A 27302-nucleotide genomic window follows, 5' to 3' on the forward strand; every position below is an offset into this window, starting at 1 on the left:
ATTGTATTTTCAATAAAATTATTTTACGGGAAAAAAAAAAAAGTGTAGATTATTGAGGTTTTACTCCATGTTGGAATTACGATTCATAGTTGAACACAGACTGGTAATCATCGCTAACCCCCGCAAGGTAACTGTAATAGGCACTGGATAGAATTGTAGAACTTGAAATGTTACAGAAAGTATGTCTTAGGAAATGACCAGCTGACAGCTGATTTGTGCACTGAACTAGTTGCACTACTAATGTAACGAAAAGATGAGAACTTTGTTTGTTTTGTATTGTAAACACACAATAAAAACTACTGAAACATAATATAATATCTATAAACTTAATGCTTACAACATGATTAGAAACCTTACGCTTATGATCCCCCCCCCCTCCCCCCATGTGTAGTGTCAGCTGGCCATTTAAAATAGTAGTCCTCTTACTTTGCAATTCTGAATCAACATGAGTAGTGCTAAACATGTTATCTATTCAAATAGTCCTTGAGTGTTTCAATCTGAAGAAAAATTAAAACCCAAAACACGTAAGTAGATACAAAAATGTGTTGTGCATATATATATATATATATATATATATATATATATATATATATATATATATATATATATATATATATATATATATATATATACACACACACACATACACACACACACACACACACCATTCATCATTAACATGTCCATTTTGTATTTTGCAACACAAGTCCTCAAAGTTAACCAAATGGGCTGTTCTTCCTCTCCTCCACTACCATAAAGACACACTATACCCAGTGCGTTGACAAAAGTGCTCATTCACCAGATCTGTATGACCCCTTTAGAATAAGAAGGTCAATGTGTTATTATTATAAATAGCCACTTGACTCCACTTGCTCCAAACATGCCAGGTCCCCAGGGTCCTTCTCTCCATCTATTAGCTAAGCTCTCCCCTTCTCCTCACAATGTCACCAACGGAATCACAAAGGCCAATAGAAAGCTCTCATAGTGTAGTATTTGTTATAAAAATTTAACAGAAAAAAAGTCTATAACTATATACTTTGAAAGTGAGGCTGCTCTGCTTCCACCAATTATCCAATTATCAATGAAATGCTTTTTTACTCCAATGAACCCAGGTTGAGAATGCCTGCTTGTGTTGCTTTGTTCCTCAGTTATGTCTGTCCTCTGCCCTAATGTTATCCAGCCTTCAAGTGAACTTTTCATTTAATTCAGTTCCAGTTCAGTATGCTTACTTACCCTTTCTCCCCTGTTTGCGTTCATACATATGAAGAGAAATACCTTGTACTTCTTGGTATGGGAAAGCATACACCTTCCCCCTCCTTCCCATGATGCAGCAATGAGTGCTAAGGACTGGACACCATCATTGTTGGATGGGGGTGGAGAGTCCTTAGCTCTTTTTAAGCTCCAAACTTCAGCAAACTGGAGCTTACACAGAACTTATTTTCTCTCAAGGTGAACAGTGCAGCAGTAAGACATTGGGGCAACAAAGTAACATTGAAAACAAGGAGTTTGTTTGAAAATGGACTGTTCTTCCCAGAAATGCTCATCTGGACTGTAGACCTTTCTCTGTAATGTATGACTTGGTCCTTGGTCCACACCTCATACTCTCACATCTGTCTTTCTTTAATCTTATATTCTGATTTCAACCTAGGCACTAGTAATTTCCAGCATTGCTAATCATGACTCCCCGCTAGCCCTCACAAATATCTTCATTAACAATATCTCATCAAATATTAAAGTCTGCATTTTTTTATAGAAATGTGCTTAATCAATGTAAATTGGCTAGTTCCATTTTAATAGCCGCTCCTTTTTTAAACAATGATTTCAAAAAGTCTCCAAAGAATTCTAATGTACCCTATAGGAAAATTCAAAGAAGTGTTCTTTAAAGTGCCTTTCAGGCCCAGAATTGGAACATTTTACTCTGTCAGTCAAATACTTCTTTAATCATTTGAATAAAATGTCTTCATTTCCTTAATTTAGTCACTATGTTGGTTAATAATTGTAGAAGACACCTTAGGAAAGAAGAGAATTGAGATGAATTATGATGATTGCAACATTATGTTAACTTTAATTGATTTATTGCTTGCTGTGGGTGTAAGAGACCTTCAAAAAGACTTAAAAGTTGAATGCTGCAGAGGAATATTATAAAAGACGTTTAACTTATTTATGAGCCTATTGAGAGAAACTTTGTAGGTTAATTAATGCAAGCACATAGATATGAACCTACATAAAAAGGCTGAATAAAATGACTTAAAGTTTTTATTTAGATCAAACGTAAGGCAATTATATTAAACTACATGAATTAAGTTAGAAAAATGTTCTTAAAGTGGCCATATCTGGAAAAAAGTGCTGTTACACAAAATACCCAACCGTACAACAACTAGACAACTTACAAGACAGGTTACAATAGATTGTATAGCAATCAAATTGTATAGCAATCAAATAATAAAGCCAACCATCACACTAGTATTGTTAAAAACTGCACACAAGGCAAAAAGCTGAGTTGCTGAATGAATGTGTACTAAGTAATTCAATAGATTTTTTTTTAAATAGTAATAATAAACATTGAATTTCAAACAAAGTGCTTTTTAGAGCGCATCAAGTGGCTACCAGACTTCATACTTTTTACTTGTCAATCTAAGCATGTTCAAAAGATTTCATTGATGCTAAGGCTGATCCAGGGAATAGATTACACTGGTACTGCACAGTACTGTTTAATCAGAAAGGAAAAATAAATTGCCAAAAATGGCTACGGAAAATCTGCTTCTCTATTGTTATAGTAGCCCATGCAGCCATATTGGAACCAATCTTTTGAGAATTTATGATAGAACAATCTTGTTGATATCACCGACACATCAATTTTCTTCATTCAACAAGGATATCGAGCTAAGTCCACTGTAGAGTGTGTCTTTTGCTTCTAATGGTGAAAGAGGACCTTACAGACACATTTAGGCTTGACTACCTAGCATGTTTGCAAGTTACCACAAGTAGCATACCGTAGGTGCAACTGTAGGGGTCCAAAGACCTCTGCAAATAAATTTTCTGCTATTTCCTAATTATTCATAGTCTTTCTAATGTGGTGTTATGAAAACTCAAGACACTTGTGGGACAGGTGTGCACACCAAATTTATTTATTCTATTAATGATTGCTACAAACCGGCTCTAAGGCGCATAGAGGGACAAGCACCTAAGGTTGCATTCACACATGAACGTATAATTTTCAGGCGTTTTTTAGGGTGTTTTTCAGGCATTTTTGAAGCGTTTTTGCAGTATTTTTGTACCGGCGTTTTGAGGTCCAAAAGTCACCAATGTAAAACTCCTGTAATCTGCCTAAAAAGAAGCTTATGTAATATTTTGAGCTTCTGGCATTTTGCCTCAGGTGACAGAACACTCAGATGTGAACAGGGGCTATTTAAATGAATGGGATTTTGCTTGTTGGGCGTTTTGGGACTTGTGAGATGAGCCTATAAGAATGCAGCCTATAAGAAAGTTTGGTCATAGTTTCCCTATTGTGGGTACCCTGTGGAAGAAAAGACTCCCAAACTTTGCTCTTCACCATTCTCATGCTGGGCAAAGTACTGATTTTGCTCTTAGAATGATGCAAAAATGATGCCCTCAATATATATTTAAATTAGTGTGTTGGCATAGGAGCCAACTAAACTTTAAAAGATCTTGCTTTGACCCATTAAGTGAGCCATCATTTTGTCTAAATTAATTCCTCAATCCATGTAAAACTTTATACTTCCTACATCCTTTTCATTTTTTAGTGCAGTCCAACAAAGTCTACATATCTGGCCAGCCAGCCTCGTTCATGCAGCCCAATTTCCTGTGCTATCTTCTCAATACTAACCTCAGCTTTAGATGTGTAGCAATGTCAGATTGTATATGCCATTCTGTATATCAGAAACAACAAGACACGGTAATGGCTCAAGCTGTGACTTAAGTCCCTGACTCTGGCATTGCAGGATAACACGCCCATTGGACAGTCTGCCAGAAGTGATTGACAGAGGCTCCTATCAGGAGTCAGTGAGTCATCTTATACTAGACCTAAAAAGCACGCCCCCTGCCTGTCTCAGCAGATAAGATCACAAGCTATTGCAGTCACAAAACAGCCCACAACATGACTTGTAAAAAGGCATTTATATGATTTGAATTGTTATAAAGACAACATTTTAGCTTTATTATCATACAGATAGAATTTACCTGGGTCACTATGATGAACTTCACATATACTTTAAGATATCAAGTAATTTGGTGAATGTCAGGCAAACACCTCATAGGCTACAATACACACTGCTTGCTTATCTTTAACCTTCAGAAATTAACATTGGGCAATGTAAAAAAAAAAATGCAACCTTTCCATGTAATTTTTAGCTCCTTGGAACTGCCCATGGTAATCATTTGTACATCATACACTGTCTGAATGTCACATTAGCATTCAAAATGAATTTTGACTTCACTGTAACTTTTGACAAATACTGCTCACTGGGTATAACATGAATTGTCCTCCATAAAATCTATAGCCATTGTAAATATCCTGATAGATCACATTTCACCAGCACACCAAAATATTCCCCAGGCCCATTGTAAGGTCACTGTCTGCTTTATGAAGGGGACCCTTGATGGCCCTGAAATGTTCGACAAGCCACAGGTTCCATCACTTTGGCACCTTTTATAGTTCCCTAGTATATGTAAAGCTTAACACTGACTTTTTCTTTTTAGCTCTCTTTTGCTTTGTTACACATTGTTATATCAATATGATATTTGCAAAATATACCAATTGATCCTGCAAAAAGCAGGAGAAGAATGTCATAGGGTGACTACACAGCTCCTCCATGGTAAGCAATCATTGTCACCATGGCAAAGAAAAAGGGCAGGGAAAGGTGTTCTGAAGTTCTGCAATAGATTGACCATGTTGCTACTCCATAAATACAGTTCAGTGAGTGTTATTTGTAGGTAAATCAGTAGAGATGACAGGAGGTAAAGATGTTCTGATGTTCTGCACTTGGGTGACCACGTTGTTCCTCCGTAATTATAGTACAGCTAGTGAGAATGCCCTTGGGATAGGAAGTGTATGTTTTACTTGAAGGATCACCAGGTGAAAATAAAAAGATAATAGTCTGGAAAAAGAAGGACTGGAAAGCTGCAATATAATGCATGTCTGATTCTGAATTTAGATATATTTTAATAAAAAAAATTCTGTGAAGAGACGTAGAGAACTCTAGGTAGAGTTGATGTTGATACATTGGGCACAATGGATATTTCAAGAGTCCGGAGGGAAGCCAAGTAATAAATGCTACCAAGAATTCTGAATATTACTTTGTTTATAATACCAAATTTGCCTGAAAGCTAGTTTTAAATTTACATGCCTGTTATTGCAGTAGCTGCATTTTTGGGAAAAGTAGCTCTTTAAGTAAACTAACACTTTTAGAGCAAACTCTAGTGAAAATGACAAATGAAGGGACAATTTATCATTATCAAGTCTTTTCCAGAGCAGGAACATTGGAAAATAATGATACAAAATAAGAAATAAGGAAAATGCTGATTTGGTTGATAAAGCTGAATGAATTTTATGGGCCTTTAGTTATAAATTGGTTGTATTGATGTGTCATTTATTTTAAAGTTTAACTTTTATCACTTCTATTAGTGTCAGCCTAAACAGTAGCCATGAGTTATAAAAATCTCCAGGGTTTTCAGTGCTTGTAGGTTATCTCAAAGGAAGCATTTAAGTGTAACTGTTTCTTTTACAGCCTCTTTCACTTAGACTTCCATGTCCGTGCAGTACTATTTTGTGCTGGTTCCACACTAGCCAAAAGCTAATCTAAATTTGAATAAGAGTTCCCAGCACAAGCTGAATATGTGGAGATATATATATATATATATATATATATATATATATATATTGTATATATGTAATCTTGTTTGAGTTGATTTATTGTTATTCTGTTCCATTAAACTTGTGATTCACACACCCCTATGACATTACACAGAAAAGCTGGTGACCACGAATTTCTGGTTCATTCTTTGACGTTTTCAACATCCTTCCTCCAGCCTGGTCATTACACAATGGATCAGTATCATCGGTCCAGTGAGCAGGTAGAAAGCTGCAAAGCCCACCAGGAAAATAACAAAGATATCTCCTGTGTGCATAGAGAATTGGAGCTACAATAATCACAAAGGGGACTAAACAAGATTACAAATCTTTAAGCTAGACTTACACCCATTCACCAAAATCTCACACAAGATGGTAATATAGGTAATATTTCAAAAGTCAATCTGTGCCTTTTAAAACCTTAGTTCACCTTTTTTAGAAAAAAAATGTAAAAGGTGAACACCCACCCCTTTCCCACAGCACTCACCTCTGTGGGTGATACAAATTCATTATCCATGCAGCCTGGTGCAATGGCCTTGGGGTTTGAAAACCACAGTGTTGTTCCTCTTCTTTCCTTAGGGATTCCAGGAAGGATCAGAGCAGTTCTGATTGGTTATTGTGGTCAAGGGCTGACGATTGACCAATCAGAACTGCTCTGAACTCTAAGAAATTAAAAGGAAAAACAGCATGGTAATCATGCTGACACACATTGCAGGGGCGTAGTCCGTTGTTATCACTTTCAGAAATCTGCTCTACAGCAATGATGTGCAGCCAAAGTTGGAGTGAGTGTATGTAGACGTGAAGTGGTTGAAAAGCACTGAGAGAGATCAACAGGTAAAAAGATGAATGCAATGAAGCAAAGGCTATAGTACTTGTTTATGATACACATTGATTTAACAAACTAAATGTCATCCAGTTAGGATTAAAATCGACTTTTCTCTGATGTGCCATCACCTTGCCATTTTGGAGCATGTCCATGAGACAAGACAAGACTTTTGAACATTTATAAAAACCTACTTCAAAAGTATCAAACAATTTAAAGCACCTACATCAGTTATCACATTGATTTAATTTAACAGTTACTCTTCAAATATTCATATAGGAAATGTAGGTAGCACTGGAATTCTATAACATAGAGTTCTTTCTCTAATCATCTCAGTTGTCAAAAGTTCAAAAGTTTATGTCTCTGCTTCAGCACCCTGGTGACTTCCAGAAATGGTTCTCTGTGCGTTCAGAATCAGGACAAATACATTTCATTCCACAAAAGAATATCTTGAATAACCTAATGAATCCCTTCGGTATGACTGCGTGGATATTCAGATAGAGCAAATTCTCAAAATGAGTTTCAAGCCCCAAAAAAAAAAAATTGAGAAGATAAATAGAAAAATAATATACAAGATTGAAGCTATGAAGATATATGCTTCGATGAGAATATGGAATTAAATTCCGAAGGGAAATCAGCACTCCAAAGTGAGATGACAGATGCGGAATATATTGCTTAAAGATACAGTGCTACCGCTAAGTAAATGTGTATGTCAATACAAATCGCATCCTATGCTCTAGATCCATCCCCGTGGACTTCTCAGACTGCCATACAGAAGTTGGATCAGATACTGCCGAATACTGATGTTGATTTATTCTTCAAAAAATATACCAAATTCAGGTTATGTGATTTCCTCACTGTATAATTAGGAAATCCGAAGGTGAGCTGTAGATTATTACCAACTGCAACATAGAGCTATTGTTTAAGTACTATTTATCCATTGACTGTTAGGAATCTGTGTGTTAGTATGTCACATGTAGACATGTGCAGTTTGTTTCGTTACAAATCAAAATTCAAAAAATTAAAATCAGAATTTCCAAAATCACAATAGTAACAATTTACAACAAATCTGAAATAAATTATATTGAAACAACAAAATTTATTCATGTTCATTTATTACATTTGGATGTTTTTTAAATGTTTGAAGCAAGCTGTAAAAATGTAAAGCAACAAATGATCGGAATTAATTTTGTTTTTATGTTGCATTAACCTTTTTTATTAGTATAAACAGTATACTACATATGAAATGAAAATGCATTGCGATAAATACTGTAAGGCTGCTTTTAAATTGCTCTGCTGCAAAAAGGTGATAAAAAAGGCATATGCATTCTTTGCTGCGATTTTTCCACCATTTTGCTACAGCACATTGAATTTTTTTACATGTTTGCATTGCATTTTTCCCCTGGACATGTGATTGGACAAAGCACTTCCCACAGGTGTGCTGTGTTTTTGATGTGTTTTCAATGGGCCCTTTCACACTAATCAGTTTTTCAGTTAAAAAAAAAAAAAAAGCGAAAAAGAAAATGGCATCTTTTAAATCCTATGGTACTCTTCACACTTTTCCTTTGCGATTCAGTTGCTATTTTAAGAAAGACCCTTCTCATTGAAATGAATGGAAAGGGTGGTAAAAATGAAAAATGCACCTGTGGGAAGTGCTTTGTCCAGCCGCATGTCTGGGGGACATATGCATATGCTCTTTTGCTGCATTTTGCAAAGGAGCAGTGTGAATGGAGCCGTATTATATTTTGTTGGATGGAATCTGAATCAAAACATAATAAATTAATCCAAAATTAATTTTCTTCCATTTGTTATGTTATGATTTGGAGATTCTTATGTATTTACCTTCATCGAATCCAGACAGAGTGCATAAGTTATCTCCCGAAATAATGAATTAATACGTTAAAGTGAATAAAGCCAATCTTCCTGAATAACTTCTGAAATATGAATCAATTAGGAATAACGAATATACGAAATGAATCTGTATATAAAAAGCAAATCCAAATATACCAAACTACTTCCGAAAAGGAATCATACTGACATAGTGAATATGATCACACAAAATTATTAACTTAACAAACAAATCTGTAAGGGCCGGTTCACACTGCAGGCGAGGCAAGGGCGACTCCGACTTGCCTCGCCGCGACCTGCAGCGGCCTCGGCGGCGACTTGCAAATGACTTCTGTATAGAAGTCAATGCAAGTCGCCCCGAGGTCGCCCGAAAGTAGTACAGGAACCTTTTTTCTGAGTCGGAGCGACTCGAGTCGCTCCTCTCAGAACGGTTCCATTGTACAGAACGGGGGCGACTTGCGGGAGCGAGGCGAGGCGAGTCGTGTCGCCTCGCATCGCCCGCTGTGTGAACCGGCCCTAAGGAAACTAAACAAATGTTTCTGTTTTGCACATCTCTAGTCACATGACCATCCACAGTTCACCACAGATTACACAGTGGGATTGATTTACTAAATCTGGAGAATGCAAAATCTGGTGCAGCTTTGCATGGTAGCCAATCAGCTTCTAGCTTCAGCTTGTTCGATTAAGCTTAGGCAAAAAAAAAACAAAAAACGATTGGTTTCTATGCAGAGCTGCGCCAGATTTTGCACTCTCTGGTTTCATTTAGCCCCTGTTCACACCTATGCGAATTAGATGTGTGTTTTCCCGCATCTAATTGGCATAGTTGGAGAATGTGACTGGCTCCCTAAGGAGCCCATTTACATATCTCCGGGGCGGCTGCGGAGCGCAATGCAGAAAAAAACACGTGCGTCTTTGGCTCCGTTTCAGTGCCGAATTCAGTCATAGAATCTGCCCGATTCGTCCCTGAAACGGGGAACAGGGACGCACAGCGCTCCTGTGCATTCCGCAGCGGTTATAGTGTGAACCCGGGCTTAAGGATAAGTTCACTTTTTAGAAAAAAAATAATACTTTTTTTGCAGTTACAAAAATGTGCATTTATTATTATTTTTTTTGGAGCCTGTAAAGCATTGCATCTTGCATTTGCTGATCGCCGGTGCCATGCAGGTCTCCAGCAGATCTGCCAGTGTATCTGTGTGCCCGTACATCCCATATGGGCAAGCAGATACAATCTGACAGGAAGACAGAATGAACTACCGTGGCATTCCACAGGCTGGCGGACCTTGTAGTTTTCCATGAAGATCCCTGCTATCTGTCAGATCGGGGAATCGCTGCAGGGGGTGGTCTGTTTGTAACATGTTACACCCTGAATATGGACGTAACATGTAATATGTTACGAAAGGTGAACTTATACTTTAAACCAACCCCAGTAACTTATTAATAATATAATTTATTTGGCTGTTCCCTTAAAATGGTCTTAAGCCCAAAAATGTAATATCTGATGACCAACCGGGATAGGAAATATCCCGCCTGGCTGTCATTTTCCTATAGGTCAGGCAGGAAGTGGTTAAAGAACCACAATTCTTTTCTATTTTTACTGGCTGTAGCTCCACCCCAGGTTGAGGCCCAATTTATAATTGTTTCTATGAGGAAGTTACAGTACTAAAGCCAATGCACCATCTTTCTGCAGCCCCCCATCTAATCTCCCAGGAGGGGCAGATGATGTCAAAATCTTTTCCACAATCAGAGAACATATTGATTTAAAAATAAAAGCTATTCTATAAATAGCAGAGGTGTAGAGTGAGTGACCCCCTGTATTACATACAGTAGGTAATTAATTAGAGCAGCACAAAGAAGAGACTGTATTCAGCACAGGCTTCTACATATAATTTCTGCACCCCGTTGACCATCCAAATTTGAAATATGAAAAATTTGGTTAAACCAAACTGGACCAATGTAAGTTTAAATAAAAAAAAGAGTTCAGCTTCAAAAGTCTGTGGAAGCATAATGAAGCTAGGAAGGTAAAATGAATGCAGCTTTAAAATTGATTTTTTTTGCATTGCTTTACAAGACCAAATCATAAATATGTCCTAAAGATGTTCACCTAAATTTAGGTATACCTGTCACGTATATACAGAGTGGCCCACCATAAAATAATGTATTTAACCTATTCACTTGGATTAGTTCACGGGGGGTCTGTAAGCTATACTATTGTAAATACATGTGTTTAGTCTACAAAATAGCTACTTTAACGTCATCCAATAAACAGGTCCAATTTTCAGTTCAGGATAGCAATACTGTTAATTGTTTTGTTGACAGCTGAACTACTGTTGCAAAAGTAACAATACAAGGCTGTGAAGTTCAACAATAGGGAATTGAATCACATAATCATTCCCAGCAAAGCTAAGACACACAACTAAAAATATCCAGATAATATTTACTCTTCAATGCAGGACCTCAGTCCTATGTATGGGAACAGCAGTACAAAGACCTGTTATTTCCTCACAGCCACCAATCAGATTAAAAGTTTCAGATCCCAACTGTCATCTCCCAGGTGTGGATGTGACTGGTGTCACTTGAAATATAAAGATCATTCTATGTTGGCAGGCTTTGAGCTTGTGTCAATGGCATCAGTTTGAGAAGCTTTTGAGATCATCCAAAATTCATTGCATTGCAGCCGTCCTTCAGACTTGCATTTGACCTGCCGCATGTGGTTTTTGTGTTCCCACAGAGCCGTGGAAAATCTGATTCAATTGAAAGCCAATCAACGCAGGTTCTAACTGACATTTTATAAATGAGGTTAACAATGATTGTCCCATGTAAATGCTCATTGTAAGACTTCTTCTTAACATATTTCACATTTCCAGTTCATAATAAATACAGGACATATTAAAGTGGTTGTAAACCCTGTTACACCACTTTTACCTACAGGTAAACCTATAATAAGGCTTACCTGTAGGTACCGTGAATATCTCCTAAACTTGCACAGTTTAGGAGATATTCACTGTATCCGTATGTGCTGACGTCATCGGCACATGCTCACTGAAGAAATTGGAAAAAACTAGAATCGCGCTAAAACTACAAAAATGATTAAATATACCAATAAATACAAATTAATGAATTACCCCACTGTTTGGGAGATATTCAAAATCTGGCATAAAGTGATAAACCATATGTGTTAAATGAACAAAATTTGTAAATCATGCATACACCAAAATACATTAAATATGAAATCTTGAGACCCAAATTAATGAAAACTCAGAATCAAATATATCAAGGGAAAAATAAATAAACACAAATAGAAAGTGTCTATATATATATAAAACACAAAAAAAAATTTATATATATTATATATATATATATATATATATATATATATATATATATATATAGCATCCACCTATGTAAATAAATGAAACTAAAAATAGTAAAAAAAGTTCATCAGAAATTGTGATAAATCTTCAAATGTTGGTGCAAAGAAGATTGGTGCTCAGTCCACCACCGTTGTGTATAAAATTACTTCTTATGAGAAACCCATGATTCCCCCGTTACAGAGGATCCAGGGAAACCTCTAATAATAAATACTCTCTGGGGTATATCAAGTGGAACCAATTTGCTTCACATTGCCTGTGGTAATCATGCAATCGAACGATCGTGAGCCCCCATTACAGAGGATCAGTGTAAACAAATGCTCAAAGCGTGGCTGTGACTCCTGAGTACCCTGATCGTAGCTGCTTGCTCACCAACTGCTCTCAAAATAGCCTCAACAATAGATGCATGGAACCTTTTCATACTGATTGGCCCATTCACTGCTGTGGATATTTCTTAGATTCCCCCGATCTTCTCTTTTGTAGTGTCTAATTTTCTGATTTTCTAACCAAACAACAAAGTTTCGAAACTCTGTTTCGTCCAATCGATAGGATGCAGTCAGTAAGGTATAATGTTGGCTCCCGCTCATGCCGTTTCTTCAGTAGCCATGCTGTGACCGTCGGCTCCCACACGCATGTGTGGGAGTGACATAATTGCAGCTTTAGCCAATCATAGCACCAAAGCCCGCAAACCCGGAAATAACTCTAGTAGACATGTCACCAGTCACAGCAGTGTGCGGGGACCACTGCAACAACTTTGATCTAAGGTAAGTATTTCATAATGAGCTAGTATGGAATGCATACTAGCTTATTATGCCTTTATCTCTCAGGGTTTACAACCACTTTAAACAACATATTAAGTTATCTTTATGTTTAACAAACATTGATTAAAGTGGTTATAAACCCTTATATTTACCCAATGAAGTGACTTGCCTCAGGTGATACACAGAGATGAAACAAATCCTCCTACATAAGTTGTATCTGTCTATCAGCAGTCCTCCCTTCCAGTGGCAGCCTGTCCATACAGGGCACATGGGTGCCACCCCCCTAATTCATGGTCCCTAATCTACATGCATGTGCATGTGGGAGTATAAGTAAATCCAGGATGAGGCAACACAGGGGTAGCCGCTAAGGAGTAGACATTGAGTAGGAGACACCAAGGAGGAGACACCAAGCAAGAGACGCTGAGCAGGAGCCACACAGAGGAGGAGAAACAGGCCAATGACCTAGATGGTGTAAGTGCAGGGTTTCCAGATCGACCAACCAAATGGGGGTGGGGGGTTTGTCTACAGGACAGATCGACCGGGGGGTGGGGGTGGTGGGTGATTTATCTGCGGCCCCCTCCTCCCACGCGATTTTTCTCTTGGTGTCAGAAAAACCTGTCAGAAATTATTCATGCTGATAGCAGAGGAATGAGGCAGGAGACAGAAGTGACATTTAGTGCCCTTAATTGAGACAAGTACACACTATAGAGAGATATGCTTTGTTCATATTTTATGTCTGAGCTTTACAACCACAATAAGCAACATCTACAGCTCTGATCTTCACACAACGGGAACAAGGCGGTCATTACTTATCAGCTATAAAGTGGCAATAAATCTTCCTAAATGTTCCTAAATGTTATACTACATCTGTGGTAAGCTCCGTCTATGAGGATTCAACATATGGTGTCTACCAAAATGTCCCAATACTAAAAGAATATAAAAATATTCAATAAAGACATATTCTTCATTTTGAGAATCTATTTGTATAAATAACTTGGGGCACCAGAAATAAGCATCTTTAAGTGTCTGTTCATTGCAACAAATTGTTCAAATGAAGGATTATGGGGGCTTGTTATTTATAACATCATTGCTGAAAATGGATCTTGTGTAGGGAAAAAAGTTTTGCTTTTGTCAAGAAAATGTATACACATCTAAGGCACATAGAAAATTTTACTGTGTAAAAGAACACATGGAAAATCTAAAACGATGCATTTGTATATTGTAGATAAAAAAATCAAAATAAATTCTTAGACAGGATTCATTCTGAAGCAGACCAAGGAATTATTTATTTTATTTTATTGTAGTAAGCTCTTACTTCAAAGTGCTCATGTACACAGGCTTTTGTTTGCATCAGGGCTACTTTTCTTTACTGCGTAAGTCAGTGTAAATGCAAAAGCAACTTGAAGTACCATAATATAGCTTAGAAGCAGTTTGAGCTTCACCTTGAAAGTTTCATTTTAAAGCACCCTATGAAACAACTCAAATTCAAAAGCAACTCAACTCAAATGCAGAAGCATGTGAAAGCATACCACATTGACTTGATTTGCTGATGCTGATGTACATGAGCCCTAAAGTGCATGGGCGATTGTGACAGAATCGTCCAGCACCCAGCTTGAGTGCTTCCGTCAGTATACAGCTTCCTCCAGTCTAAACATAGGAACCAGATATTATAGCTAAGCATACAAGACTAACCGGCAATAGCTTCTATGAGAACTGGAACACTTTATTAAAAACTCACACAGAATTTATAGTACACCAGGTCAGATATTGTATGCAAAGAAAATTGTATAAAGGAATATAATTAACATAACTAAGGAACAACCAACATAAACTATGCTAATCCACTTCTAACAACTAATAGCTGACAGTGATATGATTAACTAGTCACTTAACTCAGCCTAGATGGAGGGGACACAATACTGTACAATATATATTATTATAACTATAAAACATAACATCCCACAATGGTTCAATAACAAGGTAAAGTGATCACAATATTAATCACCTGTTTAAGAGATGAGCAGACTGACAGAAACAATATAGATCCTAATTAACACAATTAACAATAGGACTGTACACTAGGAGGCATACAATGGGAGAGACACACGTGTGTAATCTGCCCACTAGACAAGTCATTACAAGACCATACCACAGCAGTATGATAAAGTGGAATGAATTTATCTTCACAGATTTCTTAAGGGATATTGTTGATAAATATTTCTATCCCATTTAAAGTAATCCAAACCACGCTCTCAGTGTCCATTATGTAGTTGTCCATCATTTTCTCAGTCACCATGTGCCCCTAATAGACACAGGGTAGCTTACACATAAGAGAGGCCTGGAGAACTGAAAAATAAGTTTCCTGACCTCTCTAAGCTAGGTTCCATGAGCACCCCATCCAAAGTGACTCCCGTCACAGCATTTTTTTCTTATTTTAAGTTGCTCAACTACAGATGGCCACCATGTCACAGTGTCTCTCAATCCAATACACTAACGTCCTCACCAAGGACATCTGTAAATATTGCCTGCATTTGGTCTGACACAACTGTGACCCTGAGCTATGCAGTTGATCAAAGAGTACCATAACAACATCTAATTGTCAGCAATCACAGCAAAGATCTCTGGGGAGGAGATTGGTGAAAAAACTCAATGTAAAACTGCCTATGTAGTTTAGGTTTAAGCTGCTTGCAAACCAAACATTATAATCATACAATCATATTATCTGAATTCCCACATATTGTCTTTTTTGGTAAGCAAAAAATAATACAAAGTTCAGTTTAATTAAACCTTCTCAAGGTTGAGGGTAGGAGTCTAAAGCAATTCTTATTACAGTTACCTAGCAAACAATTCTTACTAAAACAACTTGGATGATACATATTCCTCAAATCAGCAAAGAAGACCAATTTATAGGGAATTGCAGACAACCTGTGTGCTGAGGACCGGTAACACCAGTGTAATGCATAAAAGGAGCTTCAGTGACAGGCAGGAGGTAGCCACTATATAATCCCACCAATTATGTCACACCGAGGTTCAAGCTACTTGAGAAACAAAACATTTCTCCCTAAGGCTAGGTTCACACTGAAGCGATGCGGGAACGCCGCGGATCCGCGTCGGGTTCCTGCATCGCATGCCTCCCGCCGGCAGTTCACACTGCCCTATGCGGACTGCTGGGAATGTCAGTGAAACCTTAATGACACCCCCAGATCAGTTCGCATATCGCAGTCCGATCTGCAAACTCGGACAGGAATCGGATCGCATGGTGTGAACACCCATGCGATCCGATTCTGCTGCGGACCAAAAAAAGGGTCCTGTGCGAGTTTGGAGCGGGTGCGATGCGAATTCAGCCATACTATCTGTATGGCTGAACTCGCATCGCACAGAGATCGGATGTGATTTGCACTGCAGTGCGGTGCGAATCACATCCGGGTCTCCCAGCCGCAGCAGTGTGAACCCAGCCTAACAGTGTTCATTTTGATGTAAAATTTTGATTTAGTTTTAGTCATAATCTTTTGATTAAAATGCCATTTTAGTTGTTTGTTTTTTTTTTTTAAATCAGGTTTTATTTTAATGTATTTTATTATAAACACTTACAAAAGGATAGAACAAACATATCTCAAAGAAACACAATAAAACTAAAGCAACCACAAAATACTCAAAATTAAAATAAATAAAAAGCCCAACATAGAGCATAGCTAAATATAATAAAAACAATAATTGTCAAACAATGCAAATTAAACTAGACATGTTTCATTTAGATTTGTTACTTGAGTTACTTTGTTTCATTAAATTACGGTTGAATCATTCAATTTGTATTTGGGATTCATATTTGGAATTTGTAATTGGGAATTTGTGTTGTCTTTTTTCAAATATTTCTCGAATTTACAGATTTGAAAATGTTATATATTTTTTTATTTGAATGCGGCAAAGTGAACAAACAAAAGAAAGATCTTCATGAAATGATTACAATGACTTTTTAAATCACCTTTGGCTCAACAAGAACAGTATTATTTCGAAATGGCACACTCATAACACACACACAGTCTTTGATTTAAGAAATATGCAGTTCAAATTTGAATGGAATTCGATGTAAAATTAGATTCAAATTTCAATTTCAATTTCTGAAATTTCGTTTAGTTATTGAGAGCATTCAGTAAACTTTGTTTATACTGTAATTCAGGTATTCGGATATATCTCCAAAAAACGAAAAATGTGTCTGAACATTAATTCGGAATGAAACGAACCGCACATATCTAAATGGAACCTACTTTTAATAACCTAGGCCAGTGATGGCAAATCTTGGCACCCCAGATGTTTTGCAACTACTCTTCCCATGATGCTCCTGCGCTCTGCAGGGTAGTTGAGTATCATTGGAAATGTAGTTTCAAAACATCTGGGGTGCCAAAGTTTGCCATCACTGACCTAGGCAATGCAATTATGACTAGAGAGTGACCTAACTCAATATCTGACTCATATGGGCTAATAGTCATGGCCATTTTAGTTTTAGTCATATTTTAGCCATCTGAATTGTTTTAGTTGTATTTTAGTTGACTAAAATCTCCAGCATGTTTTAGTTGACTACAATCTAATGAGTTTAGTTCAATTAAAATGCATTATTTAAGCATTTCTCTGAAATTTCCAAACTCATTATATACTCCTGGAGTAAAAATTGAATAACATGTAAATGGGATGGGGATGTAAATGAGAGTAAGGGAGTGCACTGGTCTGGGGAGGCTGTTATTTTATACAGTGCTAAGCTCTGCTACCTTGCTGAGAGGTGAAATGCGTGTCATGTGGCTTGCAGGGCATTGTTCCAGAATTCCCAGGTAGACAGAGAGAGCCTGCGTCTCTTAGCCAATACAGCTTGTCAGGGGGCTGTGGCTTTAACAGACAGGCAGAACTCTGAGGAGAGCAGAGTTCAAGTGAGTAAAGTCCCTTCCTCCCATTTCCGTTCCCTTTTTGTTGGTTGATGAAAATTGGAATGGATTTTCATCATAGTTTCCTCAATTGAGGAAAATTGGAATTAACTTTAAATTTATTTTTCATCAATGAAAACATGTCGATAATGAAAACTATGATGAATATTTTTTTGTTAATGAAATTAGCATTGCTCCCTAAGGCTTGGTTCACGACCTGAAAGTTGTGTGCATTACAGCCAGGCGACTTTAGCACGACTTTAAAGCAACTTCAGGGAATGCTTGTGTAATCTTCTGTACCATAAAGATGAGGATCCGACTTGGAAGCAACTTCCATTAAATTCTATGGGCACAAGGCGGACAGAATTTGCCCTGAAATAATACAAAAACCTTTTCTAAATTTGGAGAGATTTCAGTGCTAATTAAGATGGCTTTTGTTGACTAAAATGGGATTTCACATGTCATGCAACCTGGGGTCTCAAGTTGGATCCCAAGTCACCGCAGTGTGAACCGAGCCTAAAGGCACCCATTGACATGAGATTATTTTAATAGAAGATCTGCATGGTAATAAATCATGATCACTAAATAAAACATGCATGTTTGTATGGACTGAGTCTGCACGTTCAAGCACTGAGAGGAAGTCCCTAGAACTAACTTTATCTCAGATTTCAACAGCGATTGGCAAGGAAGATACAAAACCCTTCCCGAAATTAAAAAAAAAATGGCAAGCATGGATGGACCACCATAGAGCATCTAATTACCTAAAAAACAGTAATGCCGCGTACACATGACCGGGCTTAAGTCCGACAGACTTTGGATGGAGTTCTGACAGAATTTTCGAATGAACGGACTTGGCCACACACAATCACACCAAAGTCCGACGGATTCGAACGTGATGACGTATGACTGGACTAGAATAAGGAAGTTCATAGCCAGTAGCCAATAGCTGCCCTAGCGTCAGTTTTTGTCTGTCGGACTAGCATACACACGAGCGGATTTCTTGGTAGGAACTGGGTCCGACTGAGTTCTGGTGGAAAAATTTGAAACATGTTCCATTTCTAAAGTCTGTCAGGATTTTTGCGAATCAAAAGTCCGCTGCAGCCCACACACGATCGAATAGTCTGCCGGAATTGTTCCGTCGGACTTTTGATGTTGGAAAGTCTGGTCGTGTGTACGCGGCATAATTTTAACTCTATTATTAACTACCTCAAACTATAGTTAAGTAGAAAACGGATATTCTATAATGAAACTAACAACAGGTTGACTGGTATACACCTACAGGATGATCCCAACTGGGGTGGGTGTGACCTGCCAACTTGAATTTGATAGAATTTTGTTATATGGTTACCTATATACCTTTATGCACTACCCTACAATATTTGTATACAGATAACATATGTTAATGAAGAGATATGTGTTGTGCAAATGATTGTCTTGAACAATTGTTCTTTTTGTTACAAACAATTTATAAATAAAAAAACAAAAAACACTTCCAGATATCCGTTGAACAGGAGTTGTCTGTAGACATTATAGCGTCCCCTTAGCTAGGCAATAGAGTCTCAATTTCTTGTGTTTCTCGATACCTTAAAGCCCAACCCCCCCCCCAAAAAAAATGTTTTTCAAGTTTTGAAAAGTGGATCCCATTAGGGGGATTTCTGTCTTGATGACGTGAAGAGAAAGGGATAGGAATTCTCTCCTTTGGGGACAGAGACCATCAAAAATAAAAAAAGAAGGAAAGGTTTAAAAGATCTGTTTGGTTTTTAATTTTGGTGCTGGCTTCCTGTTTGCTGACACCCATTACTTGTATTAGCTTTACTCGTGTAACCTGGACAGGAAGTGAGGGTAAATCTCTTCATTGAGGGTTACCAAAAGAAATGAAACCTATTATTGATTTAAACCCTACCTACTTTATCCAAAACATAAAAAAAAAAAAAAAAAAAAAACAGCTCTCATCATTGAACAATCTGACATCAGAAGAAGGAACCATTTCGACACAGACAGCCAATCACAGGTCACTGCAGAACAGGGGTGGACTGACAACTCATGGGGCCCCCGGGCAATAGGAGATTATGGGGCCCCCAGGCAATCAGAGATTATGGGGCCACACAGTAGACACAAACACACACACACAGTATACAATCACACAGTATACACAGACATGTTTCTATTGGCTGAGAAGGTACTGGAGAGGTGGGGCAGCTATACTCTCAAGATTTTTAGACCAAAAGGATGGGACATTTCAGAGACAGATGTAAAAAAAAAAAAGAAAAACACTAATTTTTACATACTGTCCCTGGTTTTACTGAGGCTGGCAACCCTGATGGGGCCCCCTAGTGGCATGGGGCCCTCGGGCAGTGCCCGAGTGGCCCAATGGTCAGTCCGCCCCTGCTGCAGAACAATAAAAAGTAGCATGTTTTAGAGTGCCCAGTCTGTACTGAGTTAGTCTGTCTTCACTTGCTCACTTAGCTAACTGACCTTCCAAAATATGAGATTTATAACTTTTGGAGCCATTATTATATTTTGACAGCTAACCTAATCTTTCAACATGCAACCTTTATTAAGCCCGAACATTCACAGTCTCACAGTAAATCTTGGTATTTAGAAACTCTCTAGACTAGGACTTTAGCCCAATACAAAAACAAACATATGTTGTCCACTCTCAATTATGTGTCTTTTTGTATCCTGACACATAGATCTGAATATTGTTTGCAGCAATATGATACACAGATAAAGTGCAATAGATACAGTTGCTACTTATTTGTCTGTAATATAGATTAGAGAAAAAAAAACAACCAGTCTACTTGAAAATATCCAATGTCCAAACATAAAACATAGCCGTTCACCAATTATTTGCAGAGAAAAGAAAAGTTGTCTTTTTTTCATTGTGCACAAAGGCTCACTCATGGGTGAAAGCAATGGCGGTCGAAGTTTTGAAGGGCACATGCTCATACTTAGCCACAGATTACAGGGGTCTTTACCTTGGTGGGCTGAAGTACCATTACGACCCTTGAAAAAAGTGAGTGCCATTTCTCATTTCACTTACCCTGGTGCCTGAGCTTGCTGGAGGTGTTTATACAAATGTCTTCTAAATGACTACCGCAATGCACTGGCAGAGAGTACCAATCATTTCAATTGCAGAGCCTACCAAGTGCTCAGTAATAGCAAAGCATCAAGTTCCTGCTGATACCAATTAACGAATTTTCCAAACACTGTCAGGGCTCATTCACAGCACATGCTAATCCTTGCAGTTTTTCACAATTTCAAACTTTAAAGCTTAAGTTTACTAAAAAAAAAAAAAAAAAAAAAAAATGTGTGCGCAATAAATGTTGCTTAGTATTAGTCCAATGTGTCCCTTGTGCTGCTGGCTCCTGCATTAGCTGAACTCTTCTTCCACTGATGCCCATCCTGTAGCCAAGCCACCACAATCTTCCAGTGTGGCGAGGGTTAATAGAATCAAGGGATTTGTCATATGCACTTGGCAAGAGTGCCGACCATGCATGCCGTTTCCGCCCCCTTCTATATTGATACAACCTGCTATGGTTCTACAAATGAAAAGAGGTCTATGAATGGAGGAGGTGGGATAATGTTTCATTCAAAGAAAGAAGAAAGGGCGAGTGTAGTTGTTACACTTGATGAGTGCATTGGACAGGTCCCTCGGCTCTATTAACCCCTGCTGCACTGGTGGTGGGGGTGGGGAGGAGCTTTGGAGGAAGAAGACTTTAACTAATTGAAGAGCTAGCAGCACAAGGGACAAACTGGATTACTTGTTAGTAAGGCTTTAAATTAATTCATGTCAATGGGTCCTGCTTTTCAGTTTAATATGCTGCCATGTGTATGAAAATATCCTGAATGCTGCACTGACCTGCAGGTTTTATTCGCTAAGTTGAAAGGAACACTTTCAAAAAGTTTTTGTATGCGCTCATAATCTCATTTGTAATGATTGAGCCCTTATAGTAAACCACACTGTAATCAATAGGGGCTGGTGGGAGGTTAGTATGTGAACTGAGAGGAGAATAAAAATGTAGTCACAATGATTGCCCTACCTAGTCCTTTATGAACCCCTCAGACTATTGTGCTCATCCAACCCCCCCCCCCCCCCCCCCCCTTAAACTACAAGCACCAAAAAGGATAGAAGGACAACACCATTTACTTATTCCCAGCCACTGACAAAATGCTTCTCCAGAAATATATGCACTCCACCCAACTGATGGCACCCTCTCAAGATGAGAGGTAGTCTTGTCTCTTGATTGTCCCAGACTAATGGAGCAATCCCCAGACAGATGCACTACCAACACCTCCCGACCATCACCTCCTCAAGAATCACCACCGCCAGACTGTGTATTGGCACTCCTGAAGAGATGCCCTTGTACAAACCTCAGTAGAGACAAATTAAGACAGAATGGGGCCCTAGATTAGATAGCAGCTCTGCTCTCCCCATCATACCTATGCCCTATCTGCATTGTCTGTACTGTCAAAGCCCCATCAGACACTGTCTGCTTGCTAATGCATCCTCCCTCATAAAGAGAGCTTCAGGTGCACAGCTTTGACCAGTTGAACCATCCCGCTGGTTTACTGAAAGAGAATGAAAGTTGTATTTAGACCTCTGGAGACCCAGCGGACCCTAGGCTTCTACCTTGGTTACCTAGTAGATGATTCAGCTCTGTCCTTTAACTATTAGTATTATCCAAAGTCCATCCTACTCTACTATCCACCCTCAAAATACTTCACCCACACATACTTCATGATATGTAACTCTACAGTCTGCAGCCTGGCAGTGAATTCTCAGAATTTCAACTCACTTCCCAGACAAATACATTTCTTGACCCCCTCTCCCTTTCAAGAGATTAGAGTTTCCAGTAAAAATGTGCTTCCACTATGTAAGTAGTAGACAAACACCAATGTATTTACATCTCTGACAGTACAATTTCACAAGACCCCTGTCTACTCCCAAATAGACATATCCTACTACCCAGGTTAATATGATCTTACCTCCAACCCATACAGTGCAATGTGCAACCCCCCCCCCCCCCCCCCCCAAATTTAGCTTGCAATTACACATTGATTATCAAATGCCCTCCCCACTTTCCAGCTTGACCTGCCCCCGGGTCCATAAGTGCAGAGACATTCACCAATCATAAAAAAATGACATTGTATCTAATATCTCTAACCATAGCAAGTCTGCAATACACCATACAGTAGTTCATAACTTATGCAAATTGTAGCATGGGCTCCAGTGACCATTATAAATATGCAGTAATTTGCAGCTACTGTGCTGTTTGAACATAAATCAATTGCTCTTTGCATCATTTATGAGAGCAGATTGACTAGTGTGATGTGATGAACAGATCTGTCGGGACATTGCTGGCTCCAGCAGTGGAAAAGCTGTTTAATGCATTGCCCTATAGGAATTCTCTGTAGGTTGATTCCCAATTCATTTTCCAAAACAAAGTGCAAGTTTCAAACTATCCATAGCCATCCAATACACCAATCACCATCTCCTCCATGAGCAACAATCCTCTGGATCAGGGGTCTCCAAACTACATTTGGTGGGCCAAAACTGGCCTGTGACAAGATTTTATTTGGCATGCAGCAACCACGACTGGCAGTGGATGAGCCAGCCTGTGTATCATAATATAGAGACCAGTATATCCACTGCCAGCCAATTGTGACCCTGCCCACAGTGTAGATCCTGCCAGGAGCTTAGCTGCTAGGACCAAAGGCAAACTATACAACCAGCGACACAAATGCCCTGTCCCTAGAATTTACAGGAGTGCACTTTATCTGTCCAGACCTGCTATGCCTCATGACTACTGATCTGATGATCTGCTGTCTGAGGGGTAAGGGGGGTTCTACTGAGGACTCCTGGATGTAAGTGATGACTCTGCTAATTACTCCTGGATGTTGGGAGGTCTCTGCTGGGGAGTCCTAGATGTGGGGGGGGGGGGGGTGGATCTGCTGGGCTCTCCTGGATGTAAGGGGGAATCTGTGGGGCACTCCTAAACATAAGGGGAGGAGATATGTGCAAGGAGAGAAGTATTCATTTATGTTAATGTAATGAATTAATGAAAATAAAAGTGATTTTGCCCTGCCCCAGTGGACTTCTTCCACCCAGAGCTGCACCACCTCTTGACTACTGTCCTGTTGCTCTGCTGTCCAAAAAATTAAAGAGGTCTCTGTTTGGCACTCATGGATCTAATGGAGGACTTGGCAGGACACTCCTGGACGTAAGGGGGGACTCACTCTTGGATGTAAGGGGGGATTCTGTTTGGAACTCCTGGATGTAAGGGGGGGACTCTGCAGGACACTCCTGAATGTAATGGGGAACTCTGATGGGCACTCCTGGATGTAAAGGAGACTCTGCAGGGTACTCCTGGATGCAATGATGGACTTATTCATATATTTTAATTGATCAAACTCATTAATAAAATTGATTCTTGCTTGATCCCAGAATTTACAGGAGTAGTGCATTTTCTCTACCCAGACCTGCTTCGCCCTCTGACTACCTCCCTGTTGCCCTGCTGTCTGAGATGAGACATAAGAGGGACTCTGCTGGGCACTCCTGGATGTAATGGAAACTTTGCAGGGCACTACTGGATGCAAAGAGGAATTTGTTAATTAATTTTATTCTAATGAACTCATTGATAAAATTTATTTTTACTATTTTCTTTCTCCCAGAATTTACAGGAACAGTGAACTTCCTCCACCCAGACCCGCTTCACCTCCTACCACATTGTTGTTCTGCTGTCTGAGAGGAAAAGGGGGACTCTGCTGGGCACTCGTGGATGTAAGGATGGACTTATTCATATATTAATGTAATAAATGCATTCATATAATTGATTTTGTCTCCCTATCTGGACTTCCTCCATCCAGACCTGCTTCACCTCCTGACTACTGCCCTGTTGCTCTGCTGTCTGAAACATAAGGGGAGACTTTGCTGGTCACTCTTGGATGCAAAGGAGTACTCTGCTGGGCACTCCTGAACGCAAAGGGGACTCTGCTGGCCATTACTGGATGTACGATTGGACTTCTTCACATATTAATTTAATAAACTAAATTAATAAAATTGATTTTGTCTCCCTATCTGGACTTCCTCCACCCAGTCCAGCTTCACCTCCTGACTACTGCCCTGCCGATCTGCCATCTGAGAGATAAGGGCACTCCTGAACATAATGGGGACTCTGCTGGGCACTCCTGGATGTAAAGGGGACCTCTGCTGGGCACTCCTGGATGTAAAGGGGGCTTCTGCTGGGCACTCGTGGATGTAATGTGGACTCTGCTGGGCTTTCCTGGATTTAATAGGAAGGAACTCTGCCGGGCCCTCCTGTGTGTAATGGAGACTCTGCTGTGCACTCCTGTATTGAAAGAGCTACTCTGCTGGACACTCCTGGATGCAAAGGGATACTTTGCTGAGCAGACATGGATGGAAAGGGTTACTCTGCTAGGCTTGTCTGGATTAATAGGGACTCTGCTGAGCAATCCTGGATATAATAATAGGGACTCCGCTGGCCACTACTGGCCTTATTCATATATTAGTTTAATAAACTCCATAATAGAATTGATTTTGTCTCCCCCCACTCTTCGCCTCCTGACTTCTGCCCTTTTGCTCTGCTGTCTGAGAGATAAGGAGGGACTCTGCTGGGCACTCCTGGATGCAAAGGAGAAATCTGCTGAGCACTCCTGGATATAATGGGAACTCTGCTTGGCACTCCTGGATATAATGGGAACTTGCTGGGCGCTCCTGGATATAATGGGAACTTGCTGGGCGCTCCTGGATATAATGGGAACTTGCTGGGCGCACCTGGATGCAAAGGGGGACTCTGCTGGGCGCTCCTGGATGCAAAGGAGAACTCTGCTGAGCGCTCCTGGATATAATGGGAACTCGCTGGGCGCTCCTGGATGCAAAGGGGGACTCTGCTGGGCGCTCCTGGATGCAAAGGGGGACTCTGCTGGGCGCTCCTGGATGCAAAGGGGGACTCTGCTGGGCGCTCCTGGATGCAAAGGGGGACTCTGCTGGGCGCTCCTGGATGCAAAGGGGGACTCTGCTGGGCGCTCCTGGATGCAAAGGGGGACTCTGCTGGGCGCTCCTGGATGCAAAGGGGGACTCTGCTAGGCACTCTTGAATGAAGTGGATACTCTGCTGGGCACTTCTGGATGTAATGGATACTCTGATGGGCATTCCTAAATGCAAAGGGGGACTATGCTGGGAAATCATGGATGTAATGGATACTCTGCTGGGTGCTCCTGATTGTAATGGGGCACTCTGCTGTGCACTTCTGGATGTAATGGGGACTCTGCTGGGCACACCTAAATGCAAAGAGGTACTCTGCTGGGCGCTCTTGGATAGAACAATTGGGAATTTATTTATTATAATTCAATGAATGAATTTACAAAAAATGTTTTTTTTTTTTTTTTTCAGTCTATAAATATTTATAAAACATTGGTGAAAAGTTTGGAGACCCCTGACATGCCAGAACAAATCCAATCCACCAGGACAAGTATCTTTCTCTGAGCCATGTGACTGCCATTCCCACATCTCATTGGCCCCCACAAGAAATAACTGTCCCTTTAACAGAGAAGAACTTGTGTGTATGTGTGTGTTGGGATTTGTGAATTGAGTCCCATGTAACAATGTATCGTCTTCAATGACAAGAGGAAACAACATCCCCCGAGGGACACAACTGCCGTGTAATCCAATCAGTGAGAAGCCGGACTGATCGGACTAAAGTCTCCGGAGAGCTCATCTCTAATCCCCGGGCTGTGATTACATGATCCGCTATGATCATCCGGGTCTCCCCGACACACAATCCAATCCGCCATCCCCAAGTAGTTGCCCCCCCGGGGACCCCCCCGGGACCCCCCCACGGGGACACTCACCATCACGTTGCCCTGCATCTTGGCCGTCTTGATCATCGGCTTCTCCCTCATGGTGTCGGTGGTGGCGGCTGTGTCCGTGTCGGTGTCTCAATCCATCTGCTTTGATGAGTTTAGGAAGCTCCCTGTTTATTCCCCATCTCCGGAGCTGGGTGTCTCCCCCCCTCCCCCTCTCTCCGCTCCTCTCCCGTCAATGGCAGGATTCTTCCTCCTCTCACGGATCGGGATGGTGGGCGCTGCTCGGTGACGTGTGGGGTAAACAGAGAACACGCCGGTCCCGGCGGGTGGGAGACGTGTGGAGTCCCGGGCAGAGGTGCCAGCTGCTGGCAGGGAGTGGGGGAGGAGATTGGGCACTGCCTGCTTCTATGGCACACTCACACACACTGCCCATCATTTATTAATGAGGGCCACCTGAATAAGTCACATCATGACAGTCAGCGAGTTTATTATACACGGGGGCTGGCGGCGTGTCTGCTGCTTTGCACACCTTGTACGCTGTCCCAGCATTGCACATGGGAGGCTTTGCGCACAGATCTGCGCGCGCACACACAGAGCGCTGCACGGGGAACGGGGCGCGCACACAGCGCTCTACATACGCCGCATTGCCTGAGCGTTGCACGCAGCGCACCGCACAGCGCTGGACCTCTCCAGCAGCCTCAGCGACCTGCCGGCGCCGCCCCCCTTTCCTCACTCGCAGCCACTCCGCGCACTCTGTATTTTGAGCCCAGGAAGCGACGAGGCCGTGTGCCAGGCGGTGAAAAGAGGGCGCTGATTGGCTGCCGCAGATTGAAGCAGGGACGCATATGATGTAGCTGGATTATGTACTAAGTGAAGCAAGACAAGGGCTTG

At 40.3% G+C, this 27302-nt stretch overlaps 1 protein-coding gene across 1 annotated transcript in view; it reads right to left on the reverse strand.

Moving 5' to 3' along the window:
• Positions 1 to 26779, reverse strand: part of DPP6 (dipeptidyl peptidase like 6) — a 1860394-nt gene extending 1833615 nt beyond the window's left edge. Inside the window, exon 1 of the mRNA XM_077491167.1 lies at positions 26457 to 26779. Within this exon, the coding sequence (XP_077347293.1) occupies positions 26457 to 26507 (51 nt within the window). The 5' untranslated portion in view covers positions 26508 to 26779. The remainder of the gene's footprint in view (positions 1 to 26456) is intronic.
• Between the last annotated feature and the right edge of the window lie 523 nt (positions 26780 to 27302).

Source organism: Lithobates pipiens, unplaced genomic scaffold (assembly GCF_037356315.1).
Source record: "Lithobates pipiens isolate NorthernLeopardFrog02 unplaced genomic scaffold, aLitPip1_a1.2 Scaffold_19, whole genome shotgun sequence".
In the NCBI taxonomy this organism is placed as follows: Eukaryota; Metazoa; Chordata; class Amphibia; order Anura; family Ranidae; genus Lithobates; species Lithobates pipiens.